This window comes from Acomys russatus, chromosome 21 (genome assembly GCF_903995435.1).
Source record: "Acomys russatus chromosome 21, mAcoRus1.1, whole genome shotgun sequence".
Taxonomy (NCBI): Eukaryota; Metazoa; Chordata; class Mammalia; order Rodentia; family Muridae; genus Acomys; species Acomys russatus.
In genome coordinates this window covers 40,477,810-40,495,585 of record NC_067157.1, presented here as the reverse complement: position 1 = coordinate 40,495,585, position 17,776 = coordinate 40,477,810, and the positions used below count along the sequence as shown (strand labels likewise).

The 17,776-nt window shown below is 40.8% G+C and overlaps 1 protein-coding gene across 3 annotated transcripts in view; it reads right to left on the bottom strand.

Moving 5' to 3' along the window:
* Nucleotides 1-17,776, bottom strand: part of Utrn (utrophin) — a 490,302-nt gene that overhangs the window by 58,960 nt on the left and 413,566 nt on the right. For all 3 annotated transcript variants that reach the window (XM_051164610.1, XM_051164608.1, XM_051164609.1), the window contains 3 exons: nucleotides 12,845-12,906; nucleotides 10,855-10,929; nucleotides 1,629-1,830 (listed from right to left, as the gene is read on the bottom strand). In XM_051164610.1, coding sequence (XP_051020567.1) covers nucleotides 1,629-1,830; nucleotides 10,855-10,929; nucleotides 12,845-12,906 — 339 coding nt within the window. The remainder of the gene's footprint in view (nucleotides 1-1,628; nucleotides 1,831-10,854; nucleotides 10,930-12,844; nucleotides 12,907-17,776) is intronic.

Below are 17,776 nucleotides of genomic sequence, written 5' to 3'. Positions count from 1 at the left end.
CAATCTTTGTATCTTAGAACACTGCTTTTCATGCCAACGGCATCTTTAAGGAGTCAGTTAAAATGGGGTTGGAAGGGCAGACCCTAGACCAGTATGCCTGGTGTACTTGTAGGAACAAAAAATCAGGGATATAATGGAAAGAAGAGAGCAATCGAAAAGCCAAGGAGAGAGGTTCTGGGGAAAATAACACCACACCAATCAGCCCTGGCAGCACCTTGAGCTCTGTCTTTCAGCCTTTACAAACATGAGAAAATGATGTTTAAGCAACCCAGGACCAGTTGTATTTCAGCATCCCAGAAACCTAAGCCTGTTGTTATAGCTGGACACTACTGGGGAAAATGTTCTCCGTAAAATTTGATCAAGATGTCCTCCTCTATGCTACTTCACATGGTCAGATGAAGTCCCCAAATATTCCAATTCAGCTCTCTCCCTGGGATGTGAACCCACATTATATACCACTGCACAGAAAACACGAAAAACACCAGGTATTTTTGGTGAATTTATTGTGGAAAAGATCTCATTTGAGGCTTTAAAACATTGATGAGCAACTTAATAATATACTTAAGCTAACATTAATATTGCACCCAAGGAGAATTTAAACTTTGTATTAAAAGGCAACATATAAGAAGACACCACATAGCAATATCTTGTGGCATATCCTGTATCCTTTCTGCCAACTAAGCCTCATTCTCAGGTGCCCTCAAGCACATGACTATCTTGGTTTTTCTTTTAAGACTTTATGGTATTTGTTAATATTGAAAGATAAAGGGATTTTCTACTGAAAAAAGTAAACAAAATTATAGACAAACTGTGCCTCTTATCATCATCATTTGCTTCTTACACAGAGTCGATCAGCTGCTCAGCATGTGCACTTCTGAATGATCATCTATCGCCTTCCTCTTTACGTCCAAGGATGACAAATGCACATTTTCAAATAGCTAGCTAATGGGACCTAACTTTTAGGATCCACGAGAAAAACAATGGTTTTCATTTTCTTCTTTCATTTGTGCATGCTTCTATCCCCTACCAGAATAATGATTAATTCCCAGCATTTCTGAAATGTCAGCTCACAGCAAGTCTTCTGGTAACTGATTAGTGCACAAATACATTGTCAAATCAGAAGGGTCACATAAATGGGGGTGTGTGTGTGGAGTGAGCTGTGCTGGAAGTTGAGAATGCTCTTTATATACCATGAAAAATAGTCCAATGACACATGCTAGTGTCCTCTGATATCAACGGTTAAAAGCACCTCATACAAACAACCACAACTGCAATGAAGCTAACTAACATTTTAAGACAAATCGAATCTTATTCACTGATGCCTAAAGCACTCTTAAACAACCATATAAGAATTATAGAGATTCTCATATGCCAATAAATCATTTTAAGTCACAGTGAGTGTCAGCTTTTTTTTTTCTTTCAAAAATAATAATCTAAGATAGTAAGGAACAATGAGAAAGAAAACAGAGTAGCTTAGATTTCCCTAGCTGCTCTTGACAGAGAATGCTACTTTCAGAGCCTGATGATGATGATGATGATGATGATGATGATGATGATGATACTGCCAAGTCTATTATTAACATGTTTCACTCACTTATGGTCATTTAATTGATAAATCACAAACTTACGTGTCATAGACGTTGAGCAGCCAGTTGAGACACATATCAACGCAGAGCGGAACATTGACCAAATCCTTATGCAGTTGTTCAAGCCCATCATAAGTTGTGGTCAGACAGTTGATGACGTCTGGGACACTCAGGAGCTGATCATTTTGATTCAGTTTGTGCTGCTTGAAAACCTCATTCGTTGTATTCAGCTCTAAGAGATCCACTAATAGGACGAGAAGAAAGAATTAGGGATAATCATTGCCTTACCTCACATTGAAACACAATGTTTCTAATCGCAAGCATTTAGCTTGATTGTTCAACTTAAGAACTGATGCTTCACAGTTAACTTCAGTTGTTAAGGAAATAAACATTTCCATTTTTTTCACTTCCAATATCTTTCTTCTGTCTACTTTGTGCTTTTCCATCTAAACTCTGTAGCTTTTGGATATTCCCCCCGCCCCTTTTTTTAATCTTTGGATTTTTCCTTCCTTTTGGCATTCCTGTTTTTAGACTATTTGTGCTTTTCAATATAGAAAAGGTTAAGTTTCTAAGTGCATTCAAGCATTAGGACATTTCAAGTAACAACACACAGCTCGATCACGACATGGCTCCTGTTAGCTCACAACCACTTCCTAAGTTCTTTTTACATTGTCTACATTTACTTTTAAGCGATGCGCAAAGTTGCACTTATTGACTTCAACACATGTCTACATTGTCGGCATAACCCATCATCTCCTCCAACATTTATCATTTTTGTAGGGAAAACACTCAAAATCCTTTATTCTAGCTTTTTGAAATATAATGTAAGTTTTGTTACCTATAGTCACAACAACAGACACCAGAGCCTTTCTTTCTTCTAATTATAACCTATAATTATATAACTATGGCCCATCACCCAGCCATTCTTCATCCCACTGTCAGGCCAATCATTCCTCAACAGTTTTTAAAATGTATATAATGACATTAAAAGGTCACTAAAGACAGTTTTTTTCTAATGAAGCAAACAAACAAATGAAAGAACCAGGCTTTATAGAAAACTAACAGCTCTCCACCACCAGAAGAGAATTAAATTAGAATTATCCTGAACAACTAAAACTGGCCCAAGTCAGACCTATGCTGTTTTGTCTTTTAGACAACCTGTAACTAGGATGGATTCATACTGGTTCACAGATCACTGGTTTTCACATATTTATTGGCTTCCATCTTTCCTCTTCATGCATAAGCCACAGATGGCAGGCAAGGCCATGGCTAGAGCGCTTAGGGTGTGCAAGGTGCTCTTTCTTGAGAAGTGCACTGATAACACTACTAACAGGAAGAATAAAGGCACCTGATAGAAGAATGTGCAAACTTCTGTGGGAGCAGACACAGGTTACGGATTCTGGTTGAAAACGTTGTAAGGGAAGTATTGCACACTTTCAGTTTTTCTACGTTTGTGGTTTTATAGCATTTGCATGCACTAGGCAAAAGCTGTTGTACATGGGGCTCAAGTCTAACACAAAAGTCATTTATGTTTCATGTATACCTTACGTATGCAGCCCAGTCTGTAACTATTTTATTCTGATGAAGTATTTTGAAAGGCAGATCTTGATGTTTATTTCTGTGTCTATGTATGTCTGCAGATGTCCTTGAAGGTCAGAAGATAGGATTACATCTTCTGCAGTCAGAGTTGCAGGCAGTTGTGAGCCACCTCATGTGGGTGCTGGGAACCAACCCTGTTGTCCCAGATGAGCTACCCACATTCTGCTGAGTCATCTTCTAGCATTTCTACCCTGACTCATCACTAAAGGTCAGGCTCAGGCGTGCACTTCTGCAGCTGTGTCAGCAAGTACAAGCTTCCGATAGTGTAGTATTCCGATTCCAGTTGTTTGGATTCCGAATACTTGGTGGAAGGACAACTTAAAAAGACCCTCTAGAAGGTGAAATTTACAACAAGACTTGAGAGATGTGATGGATAAGAATTAAGAGATCCGAGGAAACAAGGCCAGAGGAGATATTCACAAGCAGTATCTCCCAGGAGGAGATGCTGCTTTTGAAAACACAGGAATTTAAGTTAGTCTAGGGGTCCATTAGGGAAAACAGACTGCAGCCTGTGTGACACATGGGTAGCATGTGGTCTTACTGAGACAGACACTGCACACAAAGCCCCTAGCCCATAAAAAAAAAAAAGATTGTTATTTAAAATTAACTTTGAATCACTCCTTAGCTGGCTGCAAACAAAACCAAGCAACCCATCAAACTACTATCTACTTATGGAATGTGGAAACAACTCAATTCTCAGCATAAAGGCATGGGAAATGACAGACTAGTACTAATTTAAAGTTGCCTCGTGGAAATTAACATTATGTAAAATGTATGCTCTATCTTCATATGTCAGTTTTCATCACTGAAAAACATCTAAGTGGGACTTAAAACATCGAAGTAACTACTATTTTCTTGCCTAATGTATAAACTATCCCCAGCCCCCAATATGACATATTTTGAAATCAGGTAAAATGAACAAAGAGCTTCCTTTGTATCTATATACTTGTAGCTACTGCCTAACCACTAATTTTGAATTTTAAGTTACGTTTATGAAATGTGCCCATGCCAAACTGTTTAGACAACATAGGATGGTTTTTTTTTCAAGTTGTCTACAGTGGAAAACAACTATGTTAAAATTACATAGATGAACACACCTTCTACAATAACTTATTAGGAAAGACTTTGGAAAAAGACTCAAGTGGAGGACATAAAAATTCTAAGAGGCCAGTCCTTTTCTTTTAGATGTCAATAATATGACTGCTAAATGTATGCTGCTAACAAAAATAATTTGCATGAGCATCACATGAGCTGGAAATTGTGCAAAATAAATAAATAAATAAACATAAGAAACTTGGGAATTATATAAAATTTTCGTTATCATTTTTTCCCCATTTCTTGGTACTATAACATTATTTTCAGTTCTGAACTTCAGGACAGCGGTAACAAAACCCATTTTCTATAGCACCTGACAAAGTGACTTGCTTTAATAAAGGACAGTAGATGGAGAAGCACAGCTCTCGACAGTTACAGAGAAATATATTCAATTACTGCCAGGATGCTAAGATTTCTGAATTCCAATACTAATTATGCCAGGCGCACAACATACAGTAACAATAGATAAAATTTCAAAAAGATTGTTCCAGGATCTGTCCACCCTTCACTCGGTTCAGAAAAGCCTCCCTTGTTATCCACTCTGGGGCCCAGACAGTAATTTGCTACATCCCACAGATGATCATGTCCTCAATTTCCAGTGATTTACTCTGACACTTTGACTTAGTGCCTAAGCTAAGCATGTATCTTCCTGAAGCGTGTCACATTTAGGTACCTTTTAAAGAACAGACTACATTTAAATCACAGGAAATTATGATTTTGTCTTTTCAGAGGGAGAAAAATGACAGCTCAGTCATGCAGTAAATGGAACAAACAGGCAACTCATTTTCTAACCAAGTTTCAGACGTTCCTAAATTCTCGAATATGAAGCACAGGGGGCCAAGGGGAAAGTTGTCACTGTTCTCTGTCCTGGAGGTAGGAACTACTGAAATCAGAAGGAGCACTGTTGAGCACCTGACCTAGGGCTTTGGGCATCTGTCCAGGTCTTGGTTTATGCTCCGGCCTTTTTAGCACCGTCCCGTGTCCTCTTCCTCAGGCACTGGGAAACGCTTGTGCACTCAAGGCTTGGAGTTCTAATCTGCAGAATGATGCCTCATTCATTTCACAACACTGGCGTCTCTTTAGTTGATTCCAAATTCCTTTCCTGCCTCTTGCCTTGTGATGAGTACCAGCCTAACTCCATCGCTCGGTCTCCTACTAAAGAGCTATATTCTCTTTCAGGAACTTCTCCCTGTGTATTCCAAATCAAAACCTCTCTTTCTTCTGAAACCTGGCCTACAAATATTTAGATGTCCTAACACCTTCCATCCTTCATCCTTCACAACTTACCAACTACCGATCCCTATACAAACCAGTTAGCCCTCAGAAAATCCTATGAATTTAGACCTTCATAACTTTGCAGCCACCTTAGCCACAGTCCTCTTTGGAAAGAACCATCTACCCATCCTATTCCTCCTCCTCTTTGTACAAAACTATTTAATTAACACACCCTCTACTTTGTACTATTTTTGGACTGTCTCAAAGTAGAAAACCATTGTATACTAGCCCATTTTAGACAGAAAAATTATTCGAACTTTAAAGCCAATATCATGGGGATCAAAACACTAAAGAAACTATAAATGCTTTCAAGTCATCACACATCTCTTTTCCTACAACAAGGGAGGTAGAAACAGAAGTAATGCAAATTCAAGGGCAGCCTAAGCATCACAGTGAGTTCCAGGCCATCCTGAGCCTCACAGTAAGATCCTCTCTTGATAAGCAATGTTAGTAATAGTTAATAATAATACCTTCAAATCAGAAATTTCAAAAAAATGTTTAAATGGCCTTGAACTGACCTATTTAAGGAAACCTCTGGGTACTGGGTTAGCTCTCCCACCATAATAGCATTCCTTCACACTCTGTGACCTATATCCAAGCCTTTGATTGGGTACACATAGCTTCCCTGCTTGTATCTCAGATTAGTGCCCACATGCCTAAATCCAAGGTGGCTCTTACAGTAGAGTGAATATAGCTGTTATGCAAGAACACTGGCCTTCTATACACTCAAGGGGCCGTCTCCCTCCCAGTCAGTCTTTCCACTTGCTTCTCTGCCATGGCCTGATTCAAAAAGTCTTTTAGTCAACATACAGTGTGTGTGTGTGCGTGCACGCACGCACGCACACACACACACACACACACACACACACACACACACAGAGAGAGAGAGAGAGAGAGAGAGAGAGAGAGAGAGACACAGAGACAGAGACAGAGACAGAGAGGAAGAGCTGCATATGTATAAATATATATATATAATGTATAGTGTGATTTGAGGAAAACAATAAGGATCCACAATCCATTACACACCAAAGGAAATGAACATACTAACATCATATGTAATTATGCCCCATCATGATCATGGGGCAGTCTCTAATCTTTGTGTTTACTTTTAGTTCTTTAAATATTTATGTATTTATTACATACACAGTGTTCTGTCTGCATGTGTGCCTGCAGGCCAGAAGAGAGCATCAGATCGCAATATAGATGGTTGTGAGCCACCATGTGGTCGCTGGGAATTGAACTCAGGACTTCTGGAAGAGCAGATGGTGCTCTTAACTGCTGAGCCACCTCTCCAGCCCTACTTTTAGTTCTTAAACACACATATGTACCATAAATAGAACAGTGAGGAATTCTACGGGGCTTTGAACTACATATAACTGCAACTGAAGATACAAATGTCTTTTGCATTTGACTTTTTCCACTTAGTTTTACAGATTTCACATGCACCATGCTGACACTGATGGTTAGTTCATTTAGTCTGTGTTGCTTTATAGTAACATATTGTGAAACAGCCAAAATTTAATACATCTTACTTCTATAAAGCATGACTCTAAATCTTGCACATATCTTCTGGTGCACAGCTATGTCATATTCAAACTCAAGGTATTTGTTCAGTGTGTGACTCCAGCTCTACACCAGAAATGATAGGAGGGCTCTGCTAGGGCTCTTTGTAAAAATATATTTTATTAATTTATTCATATTACATCTAAATTGTTAGCCCATCCCTTGTATCCTCCCATTCCGCCCTCCCATTTTCCCCTTACTCCCCTCCCCTATGAATGAGGGGGACCACCTCCCCCTGTATATGTTCATAGGGTATCAAATCTCTTCTTGGTAGCCTGCTATCCTTCCTCTGAGTGCCACCAGGCCTCCCCATCTAGGAGACTTGGTCAAATATGGGGCACCAGAGTACATGTGAAAGTCAGACCCCACTCTCCACTCAACTGTGGAGAATGTCCTGTCCATTGGCTAGATCTGGGTATGGGTTTGAAGTTTACTGCACGTATTGTCCTTGGCTGGTGCCATAGTTTGAGCAGGACCCCTGGGCTCAGATCTGCCCATCATAATGTTCTTCTTATAGGTTTCTAAGACCCTCTGGATCCTTCTATTTCCCCATTCTCCCAAGCTTCTCTCACCTAGAGTCCCAGTAGGATATCCTCCCCTCTGTCCCACTTTCCTGGTAAGTGAAGGCTTTCATAGGACATATCCCTTGAGCTAGTGTCCTGATATAAGTGAGTATATACCATTTGACTCTTTCTGCTTCTAGATGAACTCACTCATTACGATCATTTCTAGTTCAATCCATTTGTCCACAAATTTCGGGAATTCCTTGTTTTTAATAGCTGAGTAGTATTCCATAGTGTAAATGTACCACAGTTTCTTCTACTGAGGGACACTTAGGCTGTTTCCAGGTTCTGGCTATTATGAATAAGTCAGCTAGGGCTGTTTTCTCTCATAAAAATGTAATTCATTTGGAAAGGCAGACAATGAGTATGTAAAAAGCACACTAAGAGTTAAGATTCTGACTGTGTGTCTTGTGCCTATGCCAAGCACTGTTAAAACAAACAAACAAACAAACAAACACACACACACACACACACATGCACGCACAAAGACTAAAATGGATGAGATGGCATTGCCAGGAGTGAGCGAAGGGGAGCCATACTATTAAAACACAGCTGGCAGTCCGAGACCCAAGGGACAGCACACACCAGTCACAGGAAGATTGCAAATGTAAAAAGCAGGGAACCAGAGCTTTTGGGAAGGAGAAATGAGATATAATTTGCTAGGCCAGTCATCAGTTTGAACTGATGAGAGCAAAGCAAAGGAAGTGGACAGAGAGCAGAGACAGGCCAGGCAGAGGCCAGTGCATCTAAGGGAAGAACACGTGTCCACTTGCAATGCTCTCACTGCATTTCAGCCCTTTGGGTGTTGGAACGAGTCCCTTGCCTTGCTCTATCTCCTCAGTGATCTTGGAGCCAAACAAATACATGAGGAATGTCAGCATAAGGACAAAGGTGCTCTCTCCTTATGCTGGCAAGAGGACAATGTGCTGGGGGCCTATGTGCACAAAATGAGAGGTGACCATGACCCAAAGTCATTGCGTGTAGAGACAGGTCAACCTCCTAACACACAACTATTATGAAGGCAAGCAAGTGAAAAACAGCAGTTACAGGCCATCATAAAATGCAGGGGGAAAAAATGCTGAAAAAATTAGAAGCAGGTGGAATAGAACTTGTCGATTGTTCTAAAAGAGGTAAATTTTAGACAGTATCAGGAAGGAATAAAGGATGCCAGACTTACCGAAGATGAGGCGGGGTCTTTAAAACAAACAGAGAGGATGAGAGAGAAAGAGTTGACGTGGTCTAACAGGTAAGTGTGATAATACAGACCCCAGGCTGGAGCCCCGTGGTGACCAGGGGCAGTGGGAAGGTAGAAGCCAGTGGCTGTCAGGAGATCCCTTCAGATAGTTAAGCTTGTACAAACTGAGGACATTGTTCACTACAAATTATAAAATATCTTTTGGCTCAGAGACTGGAGGAGTCCCTTTCCCGTCCCTCTCAGGTCTGAATGTGATCCAAGGAGAGGCGTTTTTCTTTAGTAGAAAGGGGAATCAGGAAAGCAAACCTTAACTGCAGGAACAGGTTTCTCCACCCCGGCGTATTACAGAAATTAGTAGCATTTTTATCGTGTTATAAAACAGTCTTTGTCCAGTGGAGAGTCAGTGTCTGAGTCACTTGCCCTTGTTTTCTAATACACCAAGTCTGGAAAGACCTTCTAGCTGGGTACTAAACTGTTTTATCACAGCAGACAAACTGAAAAGACAGACAGGTCCTCCCTCTCCATAGTTGGCTTCCTACTCCATTCCCACCCAATACACAGCTCTCTAGCCAGAGTGTGAGGGTTCCCTGTGTGGAACAGGTCCTTCTGTAATACGTGCTGTAAGTACTGCAACCTGCTGGCTACCTTTGAGCCTGTGGGGATGATGTAAGACTTGAGGTTATCTCATCCTTCCTGTGTGTGCCTTATATGTTGCTGTTTTTCAACCCACTAGTCTTCTTATCCAAAGGGAGTGCTGGTCTTTCTATTTAACACTTTGTGTGACTCTACTGCCGCTAAGTGATTGAACACTTCCCTTTGCTCAACTCTGCTCCCCAGGCCAAGTTAAAATGTATCGATAACTTCTATTGAGCAATTGAAATTTGTTTTCTTTATTATGTGTGAGTGTGTGAGTGAGTGAGTGAGAGAGAGAGAGAACAAGTGTGCAGTTCTGAGCACACAGAAGTCAGTCAGAGGACAACTTTCAGGAGTTGCTTCTCGCCTTCCTCTGTGAGATGCAGGAACAGAAATCATTAGGTATATACAAAAAGTTCCTCTGCCATATGAGAAATTTTATCGGCCCTCCAATGATTTTTAAGAAGCACATTTTTTTTTCAGCACTAACGTGCTATTTTTTTTTTTTTTTAAGAGTAATTGTCAAAGCTTCTCTGAGCTACCCAGGCGGATAGAAGCTCTTAACAAAGGGTAGAAACAAGCATATATTGAATTTTCCAAATCTCCCAATCCTTAAAGTACATACAAATGCTACTTTGCATAATAATATCTAGCAAGGCTTAAATGGTGCTTGGATCAGGTCAACCATCCAGGCAAAGGCAGAATCTAGAAAGCCTAAATCAATACTCTATTCATAGGAATAACCATGTCTGCTTCCTTTTTGATATTCTAGGTATAATCTTTGGGTAAAATGACCACCACAGACTACCCCATGAGCATGCCCTCCTCAGTGGAAATTCATTAATGACACTAAATGATTTGTCATACTTAAAAGGAAATAGAGAATTTCCTCTCATTTTTACAGATTCAGTTTCCAGACAGTTCAGCAATGTGATTGCTTAGCACTTCTCTGTCACGTGATTACATTGAGTCAGTCTGGAATCCTACAGTTTGAAGTGGACAAAAAGGACTTAATAGGCAACAACCTACTACTTTGGTTCAATGATTTAATCTTTTAAAATTGGGCAGTAGCATACTTTCCAAAACGCTTTTCCTTGGTTCTGATTAATTTTGTACTCCAAATGCGAGTGGCACTGCTCATCTGTTTTGCTAGTGCACGCTGATGGCGCCAATCACAAAGCATTTATAGAAACACGGCTAACGCCTTGAATGAGGGGCACTGGAAATCAGATTGGCTTTTCAAATACATCAGCTTCTTCATTTGTCTTTGTCTCAACACCAATAACAACAAAGGAAACCCCCCACCCCCACAAAGAAGGTGATTCAGGGAGGCATGATAACTCACAACACAGTGCTTTCTGCAGCCTTCGGATTTTGATTGCAGTGCGGTAGGCAGAGAAACGTACATTATTCAGATCAGCTGCAATGGAAAAGAGAGCAAGTTAAAAGCCTGATTATTATTTAACTTACACTGAATGCCAAGAATGAACATACCTGCTTATTTTAGATCCTGGAAAAATATATTTGATTACCAAAAACAAAGACCTTCCTAAATTTCATATCAGCTTATGAATATGAACAAATGATTATTCACACTCTGTTAGGATACATTGCAAACCAGTCATATGCAGAAAACTCTAGAAAAGCATTTTCAAGTAGGTGGTGGGTTTCGAACCAACCCCTGACCGCAGCTTGGGCTGAGTTGTTTGAACTGAAGGAGGAGAACGGAAAGGCCTGAGAGGTGAGGGCTGACCTCCGTTCTTCCCATCTCCTTCTTTCCCTTCTAAAGCAAGTCCCAGAAACCAAACTCCCTTTTGCTGGACAGATCAAAGAATGTGGATGCCTCTTTCCCGAAACAAGTCATAAAACTAAGGTCGCTCCGACCTTTTCCACCCTCACTAGAAGCTCTTTATGTGCTACACGTCGTGTCCTCCCCTTGGAGGGACAGAGAGATGCTGAGAAGCTGAGCAGAACCCAGACACACCAACTAAGCTGGCTTCTCCCTCGGTCTATTTACCAGTAGACCATCTCTCTTAGTCTAATCCGCATTCTACCTGGCTTCATCAAGCAAGCCTATACAAAAGTAGAAATTGTTCCTGCTTTTCATTTCTCATTTATTACACAAAGTTTTGATCCAATAATTCTGCACTGCTCTTTGACCTAACCTTTCTTGCGTCACAGGAGTGTCAGTCATGATGACCCTTGAGGGTCGTGAGCATAGGGAAAACTTTCATGACCCTATGGAGGAAAAGAAAAGAGGGGCACCTACAACTGAGGGCTACCAGAGGGCGTGGCTAACGGGGGGGGGCGTCCTCCTTCAGCATCATCAGTCCCTGAGGTCTATTAGCTTCCTGTCAACTGCATCTCAGTACTCATGAGGCTGTCTTAGGCTCTGCCTAGCCTGAACGCGTTGCTTCTTCTGTTCTTCCACACATCTGCTTAAACAACCCTATTCTCAACGTTCCTCTCTTGGAACCAGAGAATATTACAGTTTCTTTCTCTGTCCCCTAAAGATGGATAAGCAGAGGCTAAGTTGGAAGAAAACTCTAAGATCACCTCTCTCTCTGTCTCTGTCTCTCTCCCTCCCTCCCTCCCTCCCTCCCTTGTTTTTCCTGACTACCAAAGGAGAGTACCCACAGGAGCCCAGTTAATAAAAAAGTGAGTGTGCCTGTTCTTAAAACAGGAAGGAGTGGGTTACAGGATGTTACGTCCTTCCTTGGCATCAACTCAGTCTCCCCAGGAGTAAATGTTAGCCACTGGAGTCAACCTGTGAAAGCGTCTGAGCAAGCAGCTAAAAGTCATTGCTTACTGACAGTTACTCTAAGGGCAGAACTCTTGCATTTTCTATCAGGATAAGATTCGTTTATGACTTACAAATGAAATTGAGTAAGCTAATTTGATAAAACATTTTCCATATAGAAAAAAAAAAGAATTTTAAATCAGAAAATTTGAGGTTATTATATTCTCACTGTATTTTCCTTTTCTTTAGCATGCAAAGCTGAACTATAAGATGAGCCAATCCGAGGGAGCTGAGATCTACAACAGTCACGTCTCTCCTGGAAAATGAAGCCTTTTTGGCTGGTACAGTTCCAACCCACATGTTCTCTTAGGGAGAAAGGCAACGCTTGCTCTGTGCGTTGACCTTAGAAGTTCAGCTGCCTTTAAATTTCAGGACGCTTGTTGTTCCCTGTCTGGCGCTGCCTTGTCACGCCACAGCGTGATCCTTTAATCCATAAGAGTAGAGCAGGTGAGTGTTGGATGTCTTTTTATGAATGTACAGTCCCGGGCTTTAGAGGTCTATTCATCACTCAATGAATCAATAAAGCTGCACTCACCAAGGGATTGAAAGAGTTCAGTCATTTTTGGATGATCCCAACAGGTTGTCTGCGTTTGATGGCTGGGGAAAAAACAAAATTCAAAATATAAACAACATACTACAAAATACAATATAAGTTACAGTCTCCTAAAGCTCCAAATATATTTTTTAAATATGCAAAAAAAATGCCCCCCATTTAAATCACTCAGAAACCCGGTGCTCAATTATTATTCAATATTCAAGGTATCAATAACTGAGGGCTGGGGCGATAGATGCCTTAGAGGGTAAAGCGTTAGCGATGCAAGTGTGAAAGAATGAACGTTCAGACCCCCAGTACCTTATGAGTTCTGGGTGGGTTTGGACGCTCACTTCTAACCCCAGCACAGGATAGAGAGGCAGGGGATGTCTGGAGCAAACTGGCAAGTTAGACTTTGGTGAGCACTGGGTTCAAGTGAGAGACCATCCTGCCTCAAGATATAAGGTGTAGAGGAATAAAGGACCTCTGACCTCCATACATGTACAGACAGACAGACAGGCACGCGCGCACACACACACATGCGCACACACACACACACATACACACACAAATGCATGCATGCATTCCCACATATATGGGAACCTGCATAAACATGCATACCACACAGACACATATACATAGGAAAAACACTTTGAAAAACCAATTTTCTTTGTACAACTGCACTATGAAAAGGTGGATAAAGTTCTGCTTACTCTTCCAGGAAAACAATTACAACTACAAATTGAAACACAGACATAAGGAGCGACTGGCAGGGACCCTTGGGCCCTGAGCTGGGTGTGGCCAAGTCAATGTGGGTCCCAGAAAAATCTCTCGCCTGTGAGGCAGATGGACATTTTCATTCCGAGCAAGCACATGCTTTGACAGCAGAAGGGCTGGGAAAAGTTAGGAACCTATGAAGAGGTACCACCCTTTAAAAGCCCCAGTCAAACTTCTAAGGACCAGAGAAATGAAGACTCTGAATATGAATATCATGTTCTTTCCTTGCCATCTAGTAAGATATCCACCCCACCACACCCCACCCCCATCGACCCTGGTTCCCCCTCTCCCCAGCTCACACCTGCTAGCTCTCCTCTTCCTGTACATCCAGGTCCCCAGCCTCTCCTTAGGTAGGAGCCTTTCTTTTGTCCATCTTCTTAGCTTTATTCAATAACAAGTCCTATTATTTTTAGAAGTGAATAATTTTATGTATGATCTCTGTTCTTCACTTGTGAAAAACATCTTTTTATTGCTATAAGTCATATATTAGTTGGAAATCTTCAAGTAATTAGATGGTAGTAAAGCAAATCATGGTAGGGCTTTGGTGGGTGGGTGGGTGTGTGCATGAGTGTGAGTATGAGTTAAAAGGCGCATAACCTTGATGGGTTAGCAGCGTTATAGTTAAAAATAGTTTAGAGTCTCCTATCTAGGCCATAAGAGAGTAATAGCATCTAATAGTTCTCAAAAGACTTCTGAGATGACCCGTAGTTCTTAAGAAACTGTTTAGTAAGCTGTGTGAAATAGCATAGTACATGAGGGATGATATTAAAATATTCATAAAAGCACATTTAAGGGAAATCATTGCTTTTAAAATCTATGTGATACATCAAAATCATAGCATGAGTTCCTGGGCAAAGAACAGGATCATTGTTATGTATACTTGGGTAACAGAATATCCCCAAAATTTATAATGGGTTTCAATAAATAAATAAAATTTATGCTTGAAACTGATCAGGTAAGATGTGCTAAAGATCTCAAACAGAATAATGCTATGATGGGAAGATGCTTTAGATCTTGTTGAAAAGCTGTCTGGCTCTTTTACTTTTCTGCTTAACTCCAATGCAAAAGAACCCGTATTTCCACTTGACCTGAACACCAACAAAATTACTCTATCCACTGTTACCATACTGTCCCAGTCTGCCTAGCAACCTATAACATTATTACCTACCTGCCATTAGGAATGGCCCTGCCCAGGATACTAAAAGGACAAACCCACCTTGTATCTCTCCCTTGTTTTTCTCTTTCTCTCTTTCTCTTTACCTGTCTCTATCTCTCTTCTTTTGTCTCTGTCTGTCTATCTCTTAAAGGGGCACCCCCCCTTTCTTCTTCACCCATGCTCATATAATAAACTTCTCCATATCATCTGTTGTGTGGTACATATTTCACATTTTATATTTCATAATTTCATATTTAAAACCCATATTGCACTACAGATCACGGGCAAGTATAAGTTTTCAGGCCTAAAAAAAAAAAAAAAGAATGTTTACAGTATTGGTCAGTAGCTGGGCATAAACACATCAATCAGCCATCAGTGAGAATTAAAGAATAGTTTGGCGAAAATGTAGGATAATACCTCTGTGCTACCATGGATTCCAAATCTTAAACACACAAATCTCAATTGATATTTTTTTTTTCCTCAAGCAATTTTAGTTGTCATGGCAATACTAATGTCCAAAGACATCCATCTCATACAAAGATACCAAGATAAACCAAGGCTCATAGCCAAAATAAAGCTATCAGCCATGCAGTTGGACTTCATGCTTCAGTACTATGCATGCATTCTCTAGAACCACAGATGTGGACCCTCCCCTTTGCCACAGGGGCAAATACTACTGGCCAGTCAGGCAAACAGTTGAGAATCCCAAAGCATGTTGCTAATGGTTCTGGGCTGAAGGCACCATGCCCCGGGGGCTGAGGAAGTACACACATTTGGCAAACAGATGGAGGGAGGGGAAGGGAGTCTCTTTTGTGAATTCAATACCAGTTGATTCATTAGGCAGAACTGCAAAGGCTGAGAGCAAACACAGCCTCCGGTTACAAAAGTAAAGCTGTGGTTTACAAAACAACACTTTAAAAAGGAGAAAGTATATGGTTTTTTCCCCTTGCTTGCTTGCTTTCCTTTTTAAGTAGAGAAAGAGGGTCAGGAAAAATCCACACTAAACCTAAAGGCTGTAAGTATTTGAACAGCTGCAGGCTGCCTGGCAGGCAACTCTTGCCAAAATGCTTCCATCTCAACCAAAGCAAGCAACCAAACCAGAACCAAAGTAACATCTTCCCCTCACAATGACAACAGCATTTCTTCATATCTTCTGAGCAGTCCAAAGGCAGGTGGGGAGGGGAGCTAAACATGGCAGCCAAAGAAGTTCTGCCACAGGGGAACGCCATTACCAAAAATCCTACTTGCAAAATGCATCTGGCCCAGGAAGCTGTGCCAGAAATAAAATGAAAACTTAAATATCCAAAGGAATATTTAGGTTCAAAAAGCTCATGAAGCAAAGGATAGTGAGAGTAGTGACCTCTCACCAGGGTGGCCAGCCATCTTGGTTTTGCATTTGCTGGAGAAACAACAGCAAAACTATTGAGGCCTTTGATGAAGAAAACTGTACTAGGTACCCTAAGAAACTTACATTATTTCTGAGCTATTTGAATTTTTGTAAACTGAAGAACAATGCTCATCAGATCAGCCTTGTCCACAGAAAGGCAAACAATGTCCCTGAAAGGTAATGAATTATTGTCACACAGATTCTGATTACTTCAACTTTGCTTCTCTGCATAAAAGCATCTTCAGTTCCCTTACCCTGCTCCACAGAGATGTAGCTCTTGGTCTCCCTGGTCAGTTATAACATCTTCCTGACTCCCTAACTAACTCAATTAGTTAAATGAAAGATGATCAGACAGGCATCCAGACAGACAGTCCAAACACTGACATACAGCCAAATACTGCTATCATCTATCTGATGTTATGCTTCCAACTGGACTTTATAAGGTCTTTTATTGATGATTTCATTCATGCATATATGTGTGTATATATATACACATGTATACATATATAAAGTTTTATACATATATAACTGTTAAGATTTAAAAAATAAGAAAATAAGATAAAATAAAGTACCAGATGCCAGATATTATGTTAGAGAAAAGTTTATTAAAATGAGCATGTAGGGAGAAGGAAAGGGTGGAGGGGTACCTGAGAGAGAGAGAGACAGAGAGAGAGAGACAGAGACAGAGAGAGAGAGAGACAGAGAGAGAGACAGAAACAGAGACAAAGAGAGAGACAGAGAGAGACAGAGAGACAGAGAGAAAGAGAGAGAGAGAGACAGAGACAGAGACAGAGAGAGAATATAAGAGGTAGAGAAGGGAGAGAGAGGAAAAGGAAGAGAGCGAGGGAAAGGGAGTAGAGGGGCCAGAGAGACCACAAGGAGGGTTTGTCCTTTTATGGGGCCCTTAGAAGGGCTACGCCCCTGTGGCAGGTAAGCATATACATATATGCAAGAACAAATGCTAAAGGTTAGATGACTAAAATTACTTGATACTTTTTCTGTTTACATAAAAGTTAAGGTTTTGCTTGTTTTGAAAACTGTCCTTCACTATCTGGGACAGTCCTTCTTGAGGCTACACACTAGTGCTTTGGTGTAATTATTGTAAGTGACGTTTTTATCCTGACATACTCCAGTTCGGATAAAGCAGGGCTGACACATTCTATACATTTTAATGAAACAAGGTCAGGAGTAGTAGAGGCCTCTATGGGCTACTATGGAGAATATGTAATTTCACATGCCATAGAAAGAAAGTCAAATGCAAATCATGTGAGAAAGCATACGAACAAATGAAACACAAAAACGATGTATCCTAACACCGCAAAGAGGCCACAAACCAACCAAGCGCATACTTCATCTTTGTTGGGAAGATCAGATCTTTTTCAAGGCCCTTTGTCCTTAGTGAAGTAGCTTCACATCTCCCCGCCCCCTCCCCTGAAAAATGTGAGCTGATTGGCAGGGATTCCAGCCACTCAAAGGCTGGCTTGTATCTACATCCACCCACCTGCTACTATGCATCCAATTTGACACTTGAACAGGATGCCCCGGCATTTGCTAGTGACTGTTTTCTTCTGATTATAAATACACAGACACTCGAGTAGAAAAACTAAAGGAGATT